The sequence below is a fragment of the Panicum virgatum genome, chromosome 8N, assembly GCF_016808335.1.
Source record: "Panicum virgatum strain AP13 chromosome 8N, P.virgatum_v5, whole genome shotgun sequence".
NCBI classification, from domain to species: Eukaryota; Viridiplantae; Streptophyta; class Magnoliopsida; order Poales; family Poaceae; genus Panicum; species Panicum virgatum.
Window position 1 is genome coordinate 43913039 of NC_053152.1, and position 18633 is coordinate 43931671.

The 18633-nt window shown below is 46.3% G+C and overlaps 1 protein-coding gene across 1 annotated transcript; it reads left to right on the forward strand.

Moving 5' to 3' along the window:
* Positions 1–16461: 16461 nt before the first annotated feature.
* Positions 16462–18110, forward strand: LOC120686470 (disease resistance protein RGA4-like). Its single transcript, XM_039968698.1, has one exon. It carries the CDS (start codon positions 16962–16964, stop codon positions 18084–18086), a length of 1125 nt encoding a protein of 374 aa, XP_039824632.1. The 5' UTR covers positions 16462–16961; the 3' UTR covers positions 18087–18110.
* Positions 18111–18633: the final 523 nt, after the last annotated feature.

Here is an 18633-nt window from a genome sequence, read left to right on the forward strand (position 1 = left end):
CACTTGAGTGGACGCCGCATGCTGAGCTTTCTTCATTTATATTATTATTCTTGGCATAAAGGAATCTCAAATATTATAGGGTGAACTGAATATAAAAGGCGTGTGTTAACTAAAGGCTGTGCAGCCACGGTAGAGGTCTTGTTGATCGATCTCCTCAGGGGTATGTATGAGATGTGGAAGAATATGAAGGCACCAGCTCAGGAGGGGCACAAACTTTTTACCATATGAGAGTATGAATAAACCTCAATATATAGGATACTTGTACTGAGCTTCCTGTGCTATTTATATAGAATATACATGTCAGAGATATAGATGGAAACTAATCTATTCCAACAAACAACCAGATATTTTCCATATATACTCTAACAGCAACTATTGTATAGGTGTTTGTGTTGATTGTCAAAACGATAGTCTTTTGTGAGGGGGAGTAAAGACGTAGAATAATGAGTTTTTAATAAACTTGTAAAATAATGAGTTATGATTGCCAGATAAGTTGATGCTTGAGAGCCCTGAGGTCTCGCCATACAACCACTATTTAGCTCTTTTTTTTATTAAATTTCCACAGCCCTTGACATGATAATAATACACAGGCCCGCTTGGGAGCGCTTACACTGTCTCCGGCTTCACCTGTTTTGCAAATATGAGGCACTGTGGCGTGAAACCATTTTCCAAACCAAGAGGTAAAAATGAGCTAGAAGTCTGACAAAGCTAGTTTGTTTCTTTCTTTTCTTTTTTTTTTTTGCTTCACTGACTTTAGCTTCACTTTTTTTGGAAAAATCCTCCCAAATAGCCCAAAGGTACGCCCAAAACATTTTTGGACACATGGGCTTGAAGGGGATACACATGCGCACTACGCGATTAAAAGATGGAAACTGTTGATTGTTTGCTGGTCAATTGCTGCATCGCTGAATAAATCTGTAGGGAAACGCATCTATTGGACCAAGGATTATAAAACAAATGGAAAAAATTACTATATGATTCAAATTACAAATCTTACAAAATTTCTCTAAAAGCCTTTGTGCCAATTAATTGTGTCATTGTCTTTTAGTGCCTAGTAATATAATTGTCATGAATCGATTTAAATTTTAAAGGTTCCATAAACATTTACGAAAGGCAAAGCTCAAAACAAGCTGTCAGGAATAAGTTCTTCATGTCCTCTGGTGGAAAATCGAAAGGCAAAGCACTAACCAATAAATAATGTCGCAGGAATAAGTTCTTCATATGTGCACCCTCTTTTTTTGTGGTCGCTATAATCATCTTGATTTTTTTTTGTTATAAAGGTCCCATAAATCTTTTGAAATGGCGAAGCACTAAACAAGCTACCATGAAGAAGTTCTTCATTTCTCTGCGGGAAAATTGAAAGGCAAAGCACTAACCAATAAATAATGTCGCAGGAATAAGTTCTTCATATGTTCATACTCTTTTTTTGTGGTCGGTATAATCATCTTGAATATTTTTTTGTTATAAAGGTCCCATAAATCTTTTGAAATGGCAAAGCACTAAACAAGCTACCATGAAGAAGTTCTTCCTTTCTCTGCGGGGAAAATCGAAAGGCAAAGCTAACCAATAAATAAGGTTGCAGGAATAAGTTCTTCATAAATTCATACTCGATCTTTTTTTTGTGCTCGGTATAATCATCTTGAATTTTTTTTTGTTATAAAGTTTGCATAAATCTTTTGATAGGGCAATAAGCTGCCATGAATAAGTTCTTCCTGTTCTAGTGAAATAAAAAAGAAAAGGCAAAACACTAAGCAATAAACAAGGTCGCAGGAATAAGTCCTTCCTGTTCTAGTGAAAAGAAAAAGGAAAAGGCAAAACACTAAGCAATATAATAAACAAGGTCGTTGGAATAAGTTCTTCATAGAAGTTCATACTTTTTTATTAGTGCCCGCTAATTGTCTTGAATCGTTTGTGCTGTAAAGGTCCCATAAACCTTTTCAAAACGCAAAGGGCTAAACTAGGTTCCAGGAATAAGGTCTTCGCTGTGTAGAAAATAAAGGCAAAGCCCTAAATAAACAAAGGTGGCAGGAATAAGTTCTTCATAAGTTTTTTTTCTGTAATAAAGAACTGGGTACTGTTTGGTTGGGGCTTTCTAAGAACTGTTCACAGTGTGATCTGATCACGTTACTTTTCTTTTGGTGAGTCTATAATGTAATCATCCCTTCACACGGTAACCGTTACCACGCTGTAGGGAGTCGATACCGCCGACTTCCTGGCATGGACGCTTAAGGCTGCGGGCGCAACTTCTAGCTAAAGCGATCACCACCTGATCGATCAAAACAACTCCGTCTGATGCAGGCCTTGTATTTGCCAGAAGTGCTCCACCGGTGATTAGCCGGCTGATCGGAGGGAGAGGTGGTGGCTACGGTGGGTCCATGGCGAGCGGAAATTGGTGCTCGTAATATAAGAGAGGGAGAGGATGAATTAGACAACCAAAAATCTTAATCTATAGCTCCAACTAGAATTGCACAAAACATAAACTAGATCATGCTATCTAAATGTGCAACTATGGTTCAACTAGTATAAAACTCTCATCCCAAAATAAGTTTTGCAATCTATAGCCCTAACAAGATACTACTCTAAGAATATAAAGGCACACAAGTTGCAAATGTAAAATGCGAAAACATAAAGGAGGGGATGAGGGGAAGCAAACTCTTGACGCAAAGGTTTATCCCGTGGTATCGGTAGTCACTAAGCCACCCCTAGTCCTCGTTGTTAAACCACTCAACAAGAGTATCGCTTTCCGACCACCAAATCTCTTCCGGGGACCCACCTCATCGTTGACATTAATAGCTAAGTCCTTTCTTTGTTTGAAAGTAGGGACCCACCTCATCGTTGACATTAATAGCTACACTTCCGCCTGATATGAAAGACTTAATCCACTCAATCCATTTTTGTGAAAAGCCTTTCATCCGAAGCGTCTGTATTAGAAAGTTTCATTTCACTTTGTCATAGGCCTTTTCAAAATCTATTTTGAAAATAACCCCACTCAAATTCTTGCGATGGAGTTCATGTACTGTTTCATGTAGGATCACGACTCCTAAAATGTTGCGCCCTCGCATGAAAGCCGTCTGAGATGTACTAACTATGTGGTCGGTGACTGAATTAATTCGGATTGTTGCCACTTTAGTAAAGATTTTAAAGCTCACGTTCAATAGGCAAATCGGCCTGTATTGCTAGATTTTAGTAGCTTCTTGCGTTTTCGGTAGTAACATTATGACACCAAAATTTAGGCTGAAAAGAGGGAGGTCTCCTTTATGCAGATCATGAAACATATTCATCAAGTCCCCTTTGATGACATCCCAGAATTGTTGATATAATTGAATCGAATTCAGCCGGGAAGCCGTCTGGGCCTGGTGCTTTATTATGTTCCATATTGAAAATTGCATCCCGAATCTCCTTTTCCGTGAATGGAGCCATAAGGAATTCATTTTCTGAAGAACTGACTTGAGGAATATCATTCGTCCTCTCTACGAGAGTGAAAAGATTCTCCTCCGGAGGTCCAAAAAGTTCTTTATAGAATTGAGTAATATAATCTTTAAGGTTTTGTTGCCCCTCAATTTTCCTGCCCTCATGTTCTAGGGACAAGATACGTTTCTTACGATGTTTGTCATTCGCAATCATTTGAAAGTATCGGGTGTTATTATCTCCAAAAAGAACATCAGTCGCTTTGGCCCGTTGATAGAACTTGAGTTCTTCCTCTCGCAAGAGTTTGATCAAGTCATCTCGGGCTGTTTCCAATTGATTCCTTTCCTCTTCTGTGAGTGTCCTAGTTTCAGCCTGTGTGTCAAGATTAGTGACTACCGATTGGAGGTATTCTTTTTGTGCTCTATACTCCCCATGATGATGGCGAGCCCACCCCCACAGGTGTTTTCTAAGTGCCCCCATTTTCCTATTCCAGCGTTGAACGGAATTTTGCCCGCTGACCGGTTTGTTCCAAATTTCGGTAACCCGTTGTCTAAAATCTTCTTGGGCTAGCCAGCTGAGTTCCATTTTGAACTGCTTGGCATGCCCCGTATAAGCTGGGTCACCTATGTCCAAAAGTAATGGTGCATGGTCTGAGACACCTCTGTCCAGCGCCTGCAGCATTACTATTGGGTACTTGAATTCCCATTCAGTAGTCATTAGAACTCAGTGAGTTTCTCATAGGTCGGATCCGGAAGAGAGTTTGCAAAGGTATATTGTCTCCTTGTCAAATCTATCTCCCGAAGATCAAAGCTATCAATGACGGCATTGAATAGGAACGGCCAACGGGGGTTAAAATTTTCTTTGTTTTTTTCCTTACTGTGGCGCATAATATTGAAGTCCCCACCCCCCCCCAATTAAGGTGGGCAACAGATTTTGTTGACAGGTACGAACGAGTTCCGACAGGAAAGCTGATTTAAATTCATCATGTGCCGGATCATAGACCGCCATCAATATCCACTTAAAGTCATCATTTTTGTTTCGGAGATGGAACTTAATGAAAAATTTCCCTTCCACAATTATAGATAAGTCAAGGACCATTGAGTTGATTCACAAAAGAATTCCGCCCGACCGTCCCCTAGGAGGGATATTTTTCTTTTGATGGGAAGAGAGATATTTTTCTTTTGAAGTAAGCCATGGATGAGCCTAAGTAGCATTGGTACCGGTTCTTCCTCATGCCGGTACTTTTGGATTGGACCTTTGGCGCGTTTTCTAGTAGTGTGTGTATTAGATTTTTTTTATGCTCTGAAGCTTTTCTGTAAAATAGTTGGCTTTTGTTTGAATACATATGTGTGCATTTCCAACCAAAATTTTATAGATCGAAATGTGACTGCAATGGACTGAATGATGTTTTATCGATTCCCAACCTTATCGGCAGAAAATACACCCAACTCCTCCTTCCAGTCAATGATTGTATTAATGCAAATTTTATCAATCAATCTGCTAGGTATCTTATTGTATTTGATGACATCGAGGAAGAACAGTGGGACTTTATAAGATCTACCCTCCCTGAAAAGACAAGAAGCAGAATAATAGTGACAACAACAATTCAAGCCCTAGCTGAAGTCTGCTGCAACCATGGTAGCAACGGCTATGTGTACAATATGAGATCTCTTGATGAGAAGGATCCCAAGGAGCTGCTGGAAACTGTATTGAAGAGACATTTACCTGGGTTGGAGCAGAGTTCGACATTAATCGTGAATAAATGCGATGGCCACCCACTCGCTCTTTTTAGTGTAGCCAATTATTTGCTGAGAAAAAGGGAGTTCACAGAAACAGACTGCAAAAACTTTTGGAGAGATCTAGGTTCTCACATGTCAAAGGAGTATGCTTTCAGAAAGCTGCAATAAGTTCTTCTGAATAATTACAGAAGCTTGCCTGATCGACCTGTTGATCTGAAGACCTGCTTACTGTATGTATGTGTTTTCCCAAATGGCCATCCCATCAGGAGGAGCAGTCTGATGAGCAGATGATTAGCCGAAAGATATGTGCATGAGGGACCGAAAAGGCGACCAGAGGGGGGGTGAATGGGAGCCTTTAAAAATTCTCGATGAGAAAAATGTCTATGTCCCGAATTCAAACCCTACACACCTCTCTTCTAACCGCCAAGGTGAGACAGGCCAACTCGCGACGAGCTCACCTAAGAACGGTTTGGTAAAACTCGACGCAAAGCGGAAATACGCAAAAAGCTATCTGCTTGACACAACACAAAGCGGAAGCGACAATTACCAAGTGCCCGCAAAAGCTTTCACTTAACCAAGAATTAAAACTTGTCTGAAATGCAAGCAAATCAACAGAGATAGTTCAGCTCATTAATCATCCAAATAAATAATTGATGAGTGTAGAACGAAAGTGAACAAAAGCAGTATACCTCACTAGTTCCAAAACAAACACTTCTACAGAGCAGACATATAGCATGCACACCGAGAGAGAATTATGCTTTGGTGCTCAGGAATCATGCCAAGCTTAAGTGAATATCTAATTCAGCAAGTAATGATTGCCTAACCATTCTTACTGTATCATGAAAGCAACATTTCACATTTGAAAGAACCAATCAAAAGTGAGCACAGCAAGCATGCATGCAAACCTCGCTGAGCTTGGGAGTTGGGTCTGAGTGCGTGTGGACACCTTGCCGTGCAGACCTGCTCCTTCTCCTGGGTCGCTTTGGCGTGCGCCTTGCAGCTGTCCGCCGGTGCAGCAATTCGTCGAGCACTGTGCGGGCGTGAAGCTCAGCTGACCAAACCTGTGTTTCAGCGCCCCGCCTTGATCCGCTGCAGAGCTGGCCTGCAGTGCTGCTGTGCCTCCGTGCGATGGCCTCTGGCTGGACCCGCTGCTCTTGCTGCTGCGGAAGCGTGCTCCCCGACCTGCACGCGCAAGAACAGAGAAAGGGACCAAATCCAAAACGAGCCAGCGAAATGAATCAAAATCGACCGCTCCGAGGTCAAGAGGAGGGAAGGGCCTCCATTCCCAGCGAATCCATGGTACAAGGTCTCAAATTCCCATCACAAAATCCTAACCCTAGGGGAGAAGAGGAAGGAAGGGACAGGGAGGAGAAGAACGCCAGGACCAGAGAGGTGGCGTGATGCACAGCCAAGAGAGAGAGAGAGTGGGGAGGGAGAGAGATATTTAACCCCCACTAACTCTAGACTAAAATACTAAACTACCCTTATACTCTATTAGACACTAGAAAGCCCGTAGGGGCAAAACCGGAAAAAGATACAAGGACTCATCCGACGGTCGAGATTCTTTCTTCGAGTCGAAGTCTTCTCCGCGATGCCGCCATGTGGACGAAGATCCGTTCCGCGGTTTTGGAGGGTCCGCGAAACCCGGGTAGGTGGCCGGTTTTGAGAAAACCGCCAAAACTCCACGCGCGGGAAGATTCCCGCCTCCACGCCGTGGCCCTAGACGCCGTTCCCGCCTCGGCTTCCTGACGGCCCTAGACGCCGCCCGACGCCCGTCGCCTCCGTCAGTCCTGAGACCGACGCCCGTGCCTCCACGACTTGGCGTCTTCAACCGCCGTCCGCCTCCTTGGTTTTGTGGCGCAAACCAAGAAACCCGCCTTCCGTCGCTGCTTGCACCCTCGATTCACGAGTGGACGCCACAGCTGCCGCCCGGCCTGAGTTCCTCCACGGCAACTCTCCGTCGACACTCGACGCCCGTGTACCTGCAACCAAAGACCAAACACACGATCACACCGCACGGTTGGCAATTCACTCATCACAAGCAGGATAGAGTACTCAACATTCCTCAATCTCCCCCTTGATGAGTGCATTGTCAACACACCACAAACCAAACCAAGAGAGAAGCAAAAACCGAGAAGAACAAAGAAGAAGCAGAACTCAAACAAGTGACAAAAGCTCGAAAGAAGCAAGAGCAAGTCACTTGACCAAGCAAAAATCGATCCCCTCAGACAAGGGCAAAGGCTCGACGCAATCGATCAAAAGCCAAAACATGACTCCTCAAAGACAGAGGTAACGCTCGACGCAGTCATGCAAGAAGCAGAGGGAAAACGAGGAAAACCCGGAGCCAAGAACAAAGCAGAAACTCCTCAAGCAAAGCTTTTCCCTCTCACAAGTGCAACTCTCCCAAAATGATGCACTCTCAAAGCCCTGTGCACAACAAGTTTTTCCAAAAATCAAACAAGTCTCCCCCTTGTTCGATCACTTCTCTCAAAATTCTCCCCCTTGTTGGCACATGCACACATCAAGTCTAAAAAGACCTAAAGCTCCCCCTGAAGCAAAGACTCCCCCTGAACAGATGCTATGCCATGAATGCAATGCAGGAGGTGTAAGTGAAAGCATTCAGGGATACAAAGATATGAGCAACATCTAGTCTCAAGCACGTGTGCATCCATAAACTAGACCTGCATCTAGCTCAACAGGGTATATCAAATCAATCTAGAGCTAGGCAAGTTCAGTTTAGGAGAAATAAAAGTATCACCCATGATCTAGCACTAACAAGTAGGGAATGAAAAGCAGTGCTACTCATACTCATACAGGTGAGCCAAATCAGCCAAAACAAGTTGCCAACATTCATTTTTCAATCAAATTTATATCAAGAAATTCTTTAATGCCAGGGGTTGAAAGCTTGTCATGCTTCACTTAGCAACGAGGCCAAGCCTATGCCAAAAGACAATCAGAAGCTTAAAGCACTCGTTTCAGTCATGCACAGCCTTGCCCGGGTTATCACAAGTGCAAAGTGAGCCGTCCCGAAAGCTCGATCAGTGCGACAAGCAATCCCACTTGGATCTTTTCAATCCATTTCATGAACAGTTCAAGCAATGTTATCAGATTTAGATCATTTCAAGTATGAATTGCTGAACGAAAAGGCACACTAGCATGAATAAGATAGCACAGCACATCAACACGCCCTAATATGCTAGTAGCCAAGACATGGTGATCATGTTTTCAAATTTTCAAATCAAAATAGCTTAACTCAGATGATGTCATATACACAGTGGAGCAAGCTATACATGATCAAATTTATCAACTCACACTAGCAGGCACTAGAAGATCATAGCAATGTATACAAGAATGCTAGTGCAAGTGAGGCAATGCAAAATGCAAACATGTACAATGCATATGCACAATGGAACTACCAAACCTAGAAAACCAAGAGAAGCAAAACAAAGACCTACAAAGCTAACCAAAACAAAAGTTAGCGATCAAAAGGGGTAACAAACCCCAAGCTCCCCTCGCAAGCGAGCAAAAGTGTCCTGCTCAAGCGGTTTGGTGAGAATATCTGCGGTTTGCCTCTCTGAAGGGACATGGATCAAGTCTATGTGGCCTCTCTCATGGTTGTCTCGCAGGAAATGGAATCTGATCTCTATGTGTTTGGTTCTGGAGTGTAGGACAGGGTTCTTTGCAATGCTAATGGCTTACATGTTGTCCACAAAGATGGGAACCCTACCGAAACTCAAGCTATAATCCTGCAAGGTTTGTTTCATCCAAAGTATCTGGGAGCAGCAGCTAGCAGCGGCAACATACTCAGCTTCTGTAGAAGAAAGTGCTACACTAGCCTGCTTGCGAGAGGACCAAGACACCAAAGATGTACCGAGAAATTGACAAGTGCCAGATGTCGACTTGCGATCCAACCGACACCCACCGAAATCGGCATCAGAAAAGCCCACCAAAACCAGAGAAGAATCCGCAGAATACCAAAGACCAAATTCAGGGGTGAATTTAAGATACCTGAAGATGCGTTTCACCACCTGCCTGTGGGAGGTGCGCGGAGAAGCCTGGTACCGCGCACAAAGGCCGACACCGAACTGGATGTCCGGTCGCGTCGCCGTCAGGTACAGGAGAGAGCCGATCATGCTCCTGTACTCCTTCTGGTCCACCGCCTCGCCGTCCAAGTCCTCATCAAGCGCCGTAGATGTGCTGATCGGAGTCGGCTGAGGAGACAAGTCACTCATGTCGAACTTCCGCAGCAAGTCTCTAGTGTATTTGGCTTGATGGACAAAAGTGCCCTGAGGAGTTTGCTTGATCTGCAGCCCGAGGAAGAACTGCAACTCACCCATCATGCTCATCTCGAACTCCCTGGACATCTGCTCAGAAAACTTGGAGACAAGAGCGTGAGAAGAGCCACCAAAGATAATATCATCCACGTATATCTGAACCAAAAGGAAACCAGTGCCAGATCGCATGAGGAACAATGTTTTATCAACACATCCCATTTTAAAGCCCTGAGCCAGCAAAAAGGTTTTCAATCTATCATACCAAGCTCTAGGTGCATGTTTCAAACCGTAAAGAGCTTTCTGGAGTTTATAAACACGGTTTGGAAACTTGGGATTTTCGAAACCAGGGGGTTGCTTCACATAAACCTCTTCCTCGATAAAACCATTCAAGAAGGCAGATTTAACGTCCATTTGGAAAACTTTAAAACCCTTGGAAGCAGCAAATGCAAGAAAGATTCGAATAGCTTCCAAACGAGCAACAGGGGCAAAAGTCTCCTCAAAATCAATACCCTCTTTTTGGCAAAATCCCTGGGCAACAAGACGAGCCTTGTTTCGAACAACCAAACCATCCTCACCCTGCTTGTTTTTGAAAACCCACTTCGTTCCGATGGGATTACAAGCAGGTGGAGGCTCGACCAAAACCCAAACTTGGTTTCTTTTAAAATTTTCAAGTTCCTCATGCATGGCATTGACCCAATTAGAATCAGAAAGAGCGTGTCCAATATCCTTGGGCTCAAAAGAGGCAACAAATGCTGAATGAGCAAAGCCAGCGATACTTGTTACCTTGGACCTGGTGACTCGCTCGTTGAGATCACCTAGCATCTATTGAGGTGGATGGCGGCGCTGAATGTGTTGCGGTGCTTCCCGTGTCGAAGTCGCCTCCTCCTCAACCAAATCTGGTGCCTCCTCAGGTGCAGCTGGTGAAGCCTGAGTCACCTCCTCGAACAGCCCCCGTGAAGTAGACATAGTCGGATCGGGGCCTTCGTCATCGTCCGAGCTCGTAGCAGAGATAGCCGGGTCCACAGCACACGTGGTAGCCACAGCCTCGCCATCTGCAGCTTCTTCCTCCTCATCTTCAAAGATGGAGGTGCCGAGCTCATCATCTCCTGCAACTTCAAAGACAGAAGAATTGCACGGTGCAGTCTCGTCGAAAGTGACTTCACAAGTCTCTCTGACGATGTTAGTATCAATAATCAGCACACGGTACGCTCTAGAGTGAGAAGCATAACCGAGAAAAATACCGTCAGACGAGCGAGACTCAAACTTATCAAGATTTCCATCTTTCAGCACAAAACACCGGCAACCGAAAACTCTGAGATGGTCAACACGGGGCTGGCGTCCAAACCGCAACTCATAAGAAGTCCTGTGCATGAAAGCACGCAAGAAAATGCGGTTGGACACGTAACAAGCGGTGTTAACCGCCTCAGCCCAGTATTTGCGAGGAGTCCTATGCTCATCGAGCATCGTCCTCGCCATCTCAACCAGCGTCCGATTCTTCCGCTCTACAACTCCATTCTGCTGTGGAGTGTAGGGAGAAGAATACTGGTGTTCGAGCCCTTGATCACTGCAAAAGGCATCAAAACGAGCGTTTTTGAATTCTGTGCCATTGTCAGAGCGAATCGCTCGCATGGCCTGGGGAAGCTCGTTTTTCAACCTCAAGATCAAGTCTCGAACAAACTCGAAAGCCTCATCCTTGGTTCTCATGAAAAAGACCCAAGAATAGCGAGAAAAGTCGTCCACAATCACAAGCACGTACCACTTCCCACCAACAGACATCACCCTGGAAGGACCAACAGTGTCCATGTGTAGCAACTCTCCAGGGTGAGAAGTCATCACCTGATTAACAGGCGGATGAGAAGCAGCAATCATTTTCCCATGGCGACACAGATGGCAAACAAGGTTCTTCTCAAACTTCAATTTAGGCAATCCTCGGATTAGGCCAAGTGAGCTCAGTCTCGACAACAAGTCAAAGCTCAAATGTCCAAGTCTCCTATGCCACTTCCACATATCAGAAGAAGGACCAGCCAACAAGCAACGAGAAGGGCCAAGAGGAGTTCCAGAAAAGTCAACCAAGAAAACCCGATCGCGAGGTGTAATCCGACAAACCAAATCTCCTCTGGAATCAAGAACACGCCAACAACCTTCCTTGAAGCGAACCTCAAACCCCTCATCAAGAAGTTGCGAAACAGAGAGCAAATTGAACCCAAGGTTCGAAACCAAAGCAACCTCTTTCAGGGTAAAGCGATCAGAAACTCGAACAGCGCCAAGTCCACGTACCTTTCCTCTTCCATTATCCCCGAACACAATATACTCCTTTGAGCGCATCGGGGTGAGGCTGGAGAACCATTTGTCATTTCCGGTCATGTGGCGCGAACAACCGGAGTCCATGATCCACCTGTTCTCCAAGCCTCCAACCTGCACATCAGTAGTGAGACAAAGGGTGAGCAAATGTCTCAACACTGGGGTTAGCAAAGTGAGAAGCAAACCAGTGTCGAGCCATTTGCTCTACAGAAGGGTTAGCAAAACTAGGCAAAGCGTATCCCTCGTCCCGTCTACCGTGTGACTGACGAACACCACCGCGAGGAAGGCGTGGAGCATCGAAACCTCCTCCAAAGCCTCGGTCCCGTGGTCCATAGCCGTACTGAAAACGACCAGGAGCACGACCGGCAAAGCGACCACCCGCTGGAGCACGGTAACCACCACCGTCTCCCTGACCTCCACCTACACGGCGCGCCCTAGCATCTTGCCTACCACCACGCCGAGGAGGACCATGCACCCGAGCAGAGTACATGTCCGCGTTCCGTCTCTCCTGCTCTCGCCTCACAGCCCGCTTCCTCCTGAAGCAAAACTCCTCCAGGTGACCTTCCCTGTCACAGAACTCGCAGTGGTACCTCACCTCACGCTTGGGAGGTGGAGGCCTAGCCTGCGGACGGGGAGGAGCAGCCCTCTTCTTTGGGCAACCTGGGCTGTGGCAGCCGGGAGCGTGTCGAGGGGATTCCTCAGCTCATTGGGCTTTGGAACCCAAACCTGCTTCTGCGGAGGTGCTTTCGGTGGTTCTTTAAGCACACCATCCGCGGGGTCAACAAGCGAAGGCTGCGTGCTCGAGCTAGCAGTGTTTCCAGCAGCCTTGCCAATCTTACCATACAACCTGTCAAAGTCTGACTTTGTGTATGTGTAACCAACCCCAAACCCATCACCACGCTTAAACTGCTTGATCATCATGCCCAACTGCGGCTCACTGCTAGAAACCCAACTCAGAATTGCCCTAAGATAGGTATTCTCATTCTCTAAGTTGGCTTTCTCTACCGCAAGACTATCCAGATCAGCAATCAAACCAGGGCAAATAGAGCAGTCAATAGGTGGGCTAGACTCTACGACCTTAGTCTTTCCAAAAGACTTGATCAAAGCGTTCTTCTCCTCTAGCTCCGACCTCAGCATGGGACAAACCTTACAAGCACCAAGCAGAACTGGCCTAGACTTCATCTCCTCTAGCTCGCACACAACAGTAGCAAACTTGGACTGCAACAAAGCTAGATCGGACTTAAAGATAGGACACTCATCACATTCAAGCACATCGCTAACGATAGGAGCGTCCTTAACCAATTCTAGTTCATGCTTGGCCTTAGCGAGCTCATGAGACACGTCAACAAGTGAAGTCTTAGCAACATCTAAGTTCGCGACGTTCTCATCATGCTTGGCTCGGAGAGCAACAAGATCGTTCATGTGAGATATGCAGCTAGCGCACTCATCCTCACTAGATTTCTCCCTAGCACAAGCCAGCTCAGCCCTAAGCTTTCTACGCTCTCTAGCTGCTTCCTTAAGCAGCCTCTTCTGGTTGTCGAGAGCGGCGTACAACTCCCTAACCTCTGTATCAAGCAGGTCGATCGTGGAGTTTACCTCTGAATCGCTCTCGGATCCAGGAGAAGAGCCGGAGTGCGTCGGTGTAGCATGTCCACCTGAAGACGCACGAGCACCATCGGCTTCGCCCGCCATGGTGCAGAAGCTCTTGCGTCGACCGGCCGCCAAGCAAAGGCCGATGAAGCCGGTGGCTTCCTTGTCCCGCTTCTTCTTCTTCTTGTCGTCGTCGTCGGAGGTCGGTGAAGAAGAGCGGTCGGTGTCGGAGCTCTTGTCGAGGTCGCTGAGCTGCGCCAGGAAGGCCTTCTCCCGCTTCTTGGCCTTGTACTGGAAGCGCTTCTTGAGCGACTCCTTGTCGAAGCGTCCTCCCCGGTCACGACTGCGGTGCTTGTGGCGCCGACGCTCCTTGTTGGAGTCTCCCTTGTCGCGGTCTCGGTGGCGGTAGTAGTCGAAGGAGTTGTTCTGGCCACCGCCGGACTTCTTGGGGCAATCAGCGATGAAGTGGTTCAGATCGCCGCAGTTGTAGCACCCGGGGTTCTTCTTCCTCTGCCTGTTGTGGTAGACGCGTTGGAACTTGCTGATGAGGAGGCACAAGTCGTCGTCGCCCAGCGTCTCCAGCTGCTCATCTGAAATAGAAGGCAAAGAGGCAAGAGAAAAGCCAAAAGCAGGGTTAGCGTTAGAGCTCGATCCACCTGGGCCAGTCACAAGAGCGACGCTCTTGGAAGGAGGGGCACCATTGAGCTTGGCTCGTGTCTGGTTATCCACCTCCGTGGCCTTGAGCTTGCTGAAAAGCTCATTCACGCTCAGAGTCTCATAGCCTGCAGACTCAATGATCGTGTTCACCTTGAGATCCCACACAGAGCGGTCAAGTGCGTAGAGCAACTTGAGAGCCTTCTCGTGCTCTATGTACTCAAGGGCACCAGCAGATCTATTCGCATTGACCTTGTTCACAATCGACTGAAAACGACTGAACATCAGGTCAATGCTCTCACCCGGCTCCTGTGTGAAGTTCTCGTACTCACGCCGGTGAGTCTCGAACAGTCTAGCCTTCACCTGAGGTGTACCCTCGTGGTAGTTCTCAAGGCACGTCCAAATTTTGTGAGCTTCCTGAAAACCCTGGACGCGTGAGAACTCCGCACGAGAAACGCCAGCGAACAAGGCATTGACGGCCTTGGCGTTAGCCTCGTGCTGGGTCACCTGAAGAGGCGTGGTCCGAACAGCCAGCACCTCGTAAAGCTGGTTCGTGGTAATTTCCCAGACCTCGGCTCCCATGCTCTGCAAGAAAGCTCTCATGCGAACCTTCCAGTAGGCATAGTCCTCGCCGGAAAACACCGGGATCTTACCAAGACTCGCCATGGTCGCCAAGTGGTTTTCGAACCGGTTAAGGTACTGAAAACCTCAACCAAGCTCTGATATCAATTGAGGGACCGAAAAGGCGACCAGAGGGGGGGTGAATGGGAGCCTTTAAAAATTCTCGATGAGAAAAATGTCTATGTCCCGAATTCAAACCCTACACACCTCTCTTCTAACCGCCAAGGTGAGACAGGCCAACTCGCGACGAGCTCACCTAAGAACGGTTTGGTAAAACTCGACGCAAAGCGGAAATACGCAAAAAGCTATCTGCTTGACACAACACAAAGCGGAAGCGACAATTACCAAGTGCCCGCAAAAGCTTTCACTTAACCAAGAATTAAAACTTGTCTGAAATGCAAGCAAATCAACAGAGATAGTTCAGCTCATTAATCATCCAAATAAATAATTGATGAGTGTAGAATGAAAGTGAACAAAAGCAGTATACCTCACTAGTTCCAAAACAAACACTTCTACAGAGCAGACATATAGCATGCACACCGAGAGAGAATTATGCTTTGGTGCTCAGGAATCATGCCAAGCTTAAGTGAATATCTAATTCAGCAAGTAATGATTGCCTAACCATTCTTACTGTATCATGAAAGCAACATTTCACATTTGAAAGAACCAATCAAAAGTGAGCACAGCAAGCATGCATGCAAACCTCGCTGAGCTTGGGAGTTGGGTCTGAGTGCGTGTGGACACCTTGCCGTGCAGACCTGCTCCTTCTCCTGGGTCGCTTTGGCGTGCGCCTTGCAGCTGTCCGCCGGTGCAGCAATTCGTCGAGCACTGTGCGGGCGTGAAGCTCAGCTGACCAAACCTGTGTTTCAGCGCCCCGCCTTGATCCGCTGCAGAGCTGGCCTGCAGTGCTGCTGTGCCTCCGTGCGATGGCCTCTGGCTGGACCCGCTGCTCTTGCTGCTGCGGAAGCGTGCTCCCCGACCTGCACGCGCAAGAACAGAGAAAGGGACCAAATCCAAAATGAGCCAGCGAAATGAATCAAAATCGACCGCTCCGAGGTCAAGAGGAGGGAAGGGCCTCCATTCCCAGCGAATCCATGGTACAAGGTCTCAAATTCCCATCACAAAATCCTAACCCTAGGGGAGAAGAGGAAGGAAGGGACAGGGAGGAGAAGAACGCCAGGACCAGAGAGGTGGCGTGATGCACAGCCAAGAGAGAGAGAGAGAGTGGGGAGGGAGAGAGATATTTAACCCCCACTAACTCTAGACTAAAAGACTAAACTACCCTTATACTCTATTAGACACTAGAAAGCCCGTAGGGGCAAAACCGGAAAAAGATACAAGGACTCATCCGACGGTCGAGGTTCTTTCTTCGAGTCGAAGTCTTCTCCGCGATGCCGCCATGTGGACGAAGATCCGTTCTGCGGTTTTGGAGGGTCCGCGAAACCCGGGTAGGTGGCCGGTTTTGAGAAAACCGCCAAAACTCCACGCGCGGGAAGATTCCCGCCTCCACGCCGTGGCCCTAGACGCCGTTCCCGCCTCGGCTTCCTGACGGCCCTAGACGCCGCCCGACGCCCGTCGCCTCCGTCAGTCCCGAGACCGACGCCCGTGCCTCCACGACTTGGCGTCTTCAACCGCCGTCCGCCTCCTTGGTTTTGTGGCGCAAACCAAGAAACCCGCCTTCCGTCGCTGCTTGCACCCTCGATTCAGGAGTGGACGCCACAACTGCCGCCCGGCCTGAGTTCCTCCACGGCAACTCTCCGTCGACACTCGATGCCCGTGTACCTGCAACCAAAGACCAAACACACGATCACACCGCACGGTTGGCAATTCACTCATCACAAGCAGGATAGAGTACTCAACATTCCTCAGTGCACGATCCGGATCCATGCAAAGCCTTGGTTGTTGCAGATAAAAGCTTAGAGGAACTAATAGACCGGAACATCATTCGGCCAATCGACCCAAGTAAGAACACAAAAGTAAAGACGTGCAAAGTCCATAGCATCATGCACGAGTTCATGCTACACATGTCCATGTCTACTAAGTTCATCACATCTCTTGGTGATCCAAACAGAAGCAATTACCGTCACCACTTTATCGATGGACGCACTGCCAATTCAAGTAGCAGGGTATCAGCGCATGGAGGAATATCTGGTGATGAGAAACTGCGTGCACATTCTCTGACGATCTGCGGGAGTGCAGGAGAAGCTGTTGTGGATTTTGCAAAATTTGAGTTGCTGCGAGTCTTGGATGTAGAAGCATGCAAGGATCTGAAGGACGATGATATGGATGGCGTACACAAGCTGTGGCATCTGAAATATCTGGGCCTCGGGGCTACCAATCTACCATTAGCCGCCTGCCAAGCAAAATTGCAAAAATGCATTGCTTAGAGACGCTTGACATGAGGAAGACCAAGATAGAGATATTGCCGGTGAAAGTCATAAAGCTGCCCCACCTAGTTCACCTGTTGGGAAAGTTCAAGCTTGGGAAGAGGGACTTGAAGATGAGTGAACTAGGCAAGTTCTTACCGCCGAAAGAAAGCAATTTACAGACTATTGCAGGATTTATCACAGATAACAACCCTGGATTCCCCATGCTAATGGTTCGTATGAAGAAGCTGAGAAAGGTTAAGATATGGTGCAATGACGATGATAGTAAAAGCTTGGCTGAACTTTCGACAGGTATCAAGAAGTTTGTTGAGCATGAATTGGACACGAGTATTGGTGTACGATCTCTATCACTACATCTTACGAATTCTTCAGGAAACATCGTGAAATCACTAGAGAACTCTTTAGGCTATCTCAGCTACCTGAAACTACACGGAGCACTAAGTGGACTGCCTCAGTTTGCTACATCATTGTGTGGTCTCACTGAGTTGTGCCTTGCATCGACTAATGATCTGATGAGCAATGACATATCAAACCTACGCAGGTTGATCCATTTGGAGTACCTAAAACTGGTTAAGATCAGCCTTGGAGGCTTCAGCATCAGAAAACGAGATTTCCCAAGACTGCTACGCCTATGCCTTGCGCAATGTCCGACCCTCCCTACAATTGAAAAGGGAGCTTTGCGGAACCTCATCTCACTTCAGCTTCTCAGTGAACATCTAGGTGACCTATCTAGCATTGAAATCAGAAGCCATGAACACCTCCAGGAAATCGGTCTAGATTCTGATATCAATCAAGAAGCAAAACTAGTTTGGGAAAATGCAGCTAAGAACCATCCAAAGAGGCCAAGAGTTTTGTATTTTAAAAGAGTTGATCCAGATGAAATGGGGTCCATGGTGAAATATGTGGCTGCCAAGACACCAGCACCTGAGGCTGAGACCGTGTGCGTCATGCAGGAGGAACGACAGGTCCCTGCAGCGCAACCGATTTCAGTTGAAGAATCCAGTTCTGCTTTGAAGGATGCAGATGTTGCAGGACCCTCTATGATGCCTTCAAGTAAGTTTCCCAGTGCAATGAACAATGTGATGCCATCTTCTTCAAGGCTGGTGTCCTGACTCCTGACTCTGTCCGGTTACAGCATTCTGGTTAGTTTTTCCACTAGTTTATCAACCCGTGCTCAAGCACGGGTTAATTAGAGATAATATAAGAACGAGATCAATAATTATAGTTACCAATCCCACGCCCTTTTTTGTCTATTAAATATTCTAACACATTCTATATAATATATTTATCATTATCTAGTTACAATAGATTTCATTTTGCATCACACATCCATATGTATTCGAAATATATATTTAGTTTGAACTATTTGTTTCTGAGTTGTATTTTTATCTCTTCCATCCTACATGAATATATGGTGACATATATCATGGGTAGTATTTTTATATAAAAAATAATATAAATAATATATTAATAATGCTAGAAATATTATTTAGATTTTTATCTAGTGCACTTTAATATGTTATTATAATTATATAATTTAGATTCAGATTTAGGAGTAATTTAACTTGAAACAATAATGACATAATTGGATAATTTACATGCAAATGTAGGAGGGTATTTGTATTATTTTTATAATGGCATAGGTGGGTAATTTGATTT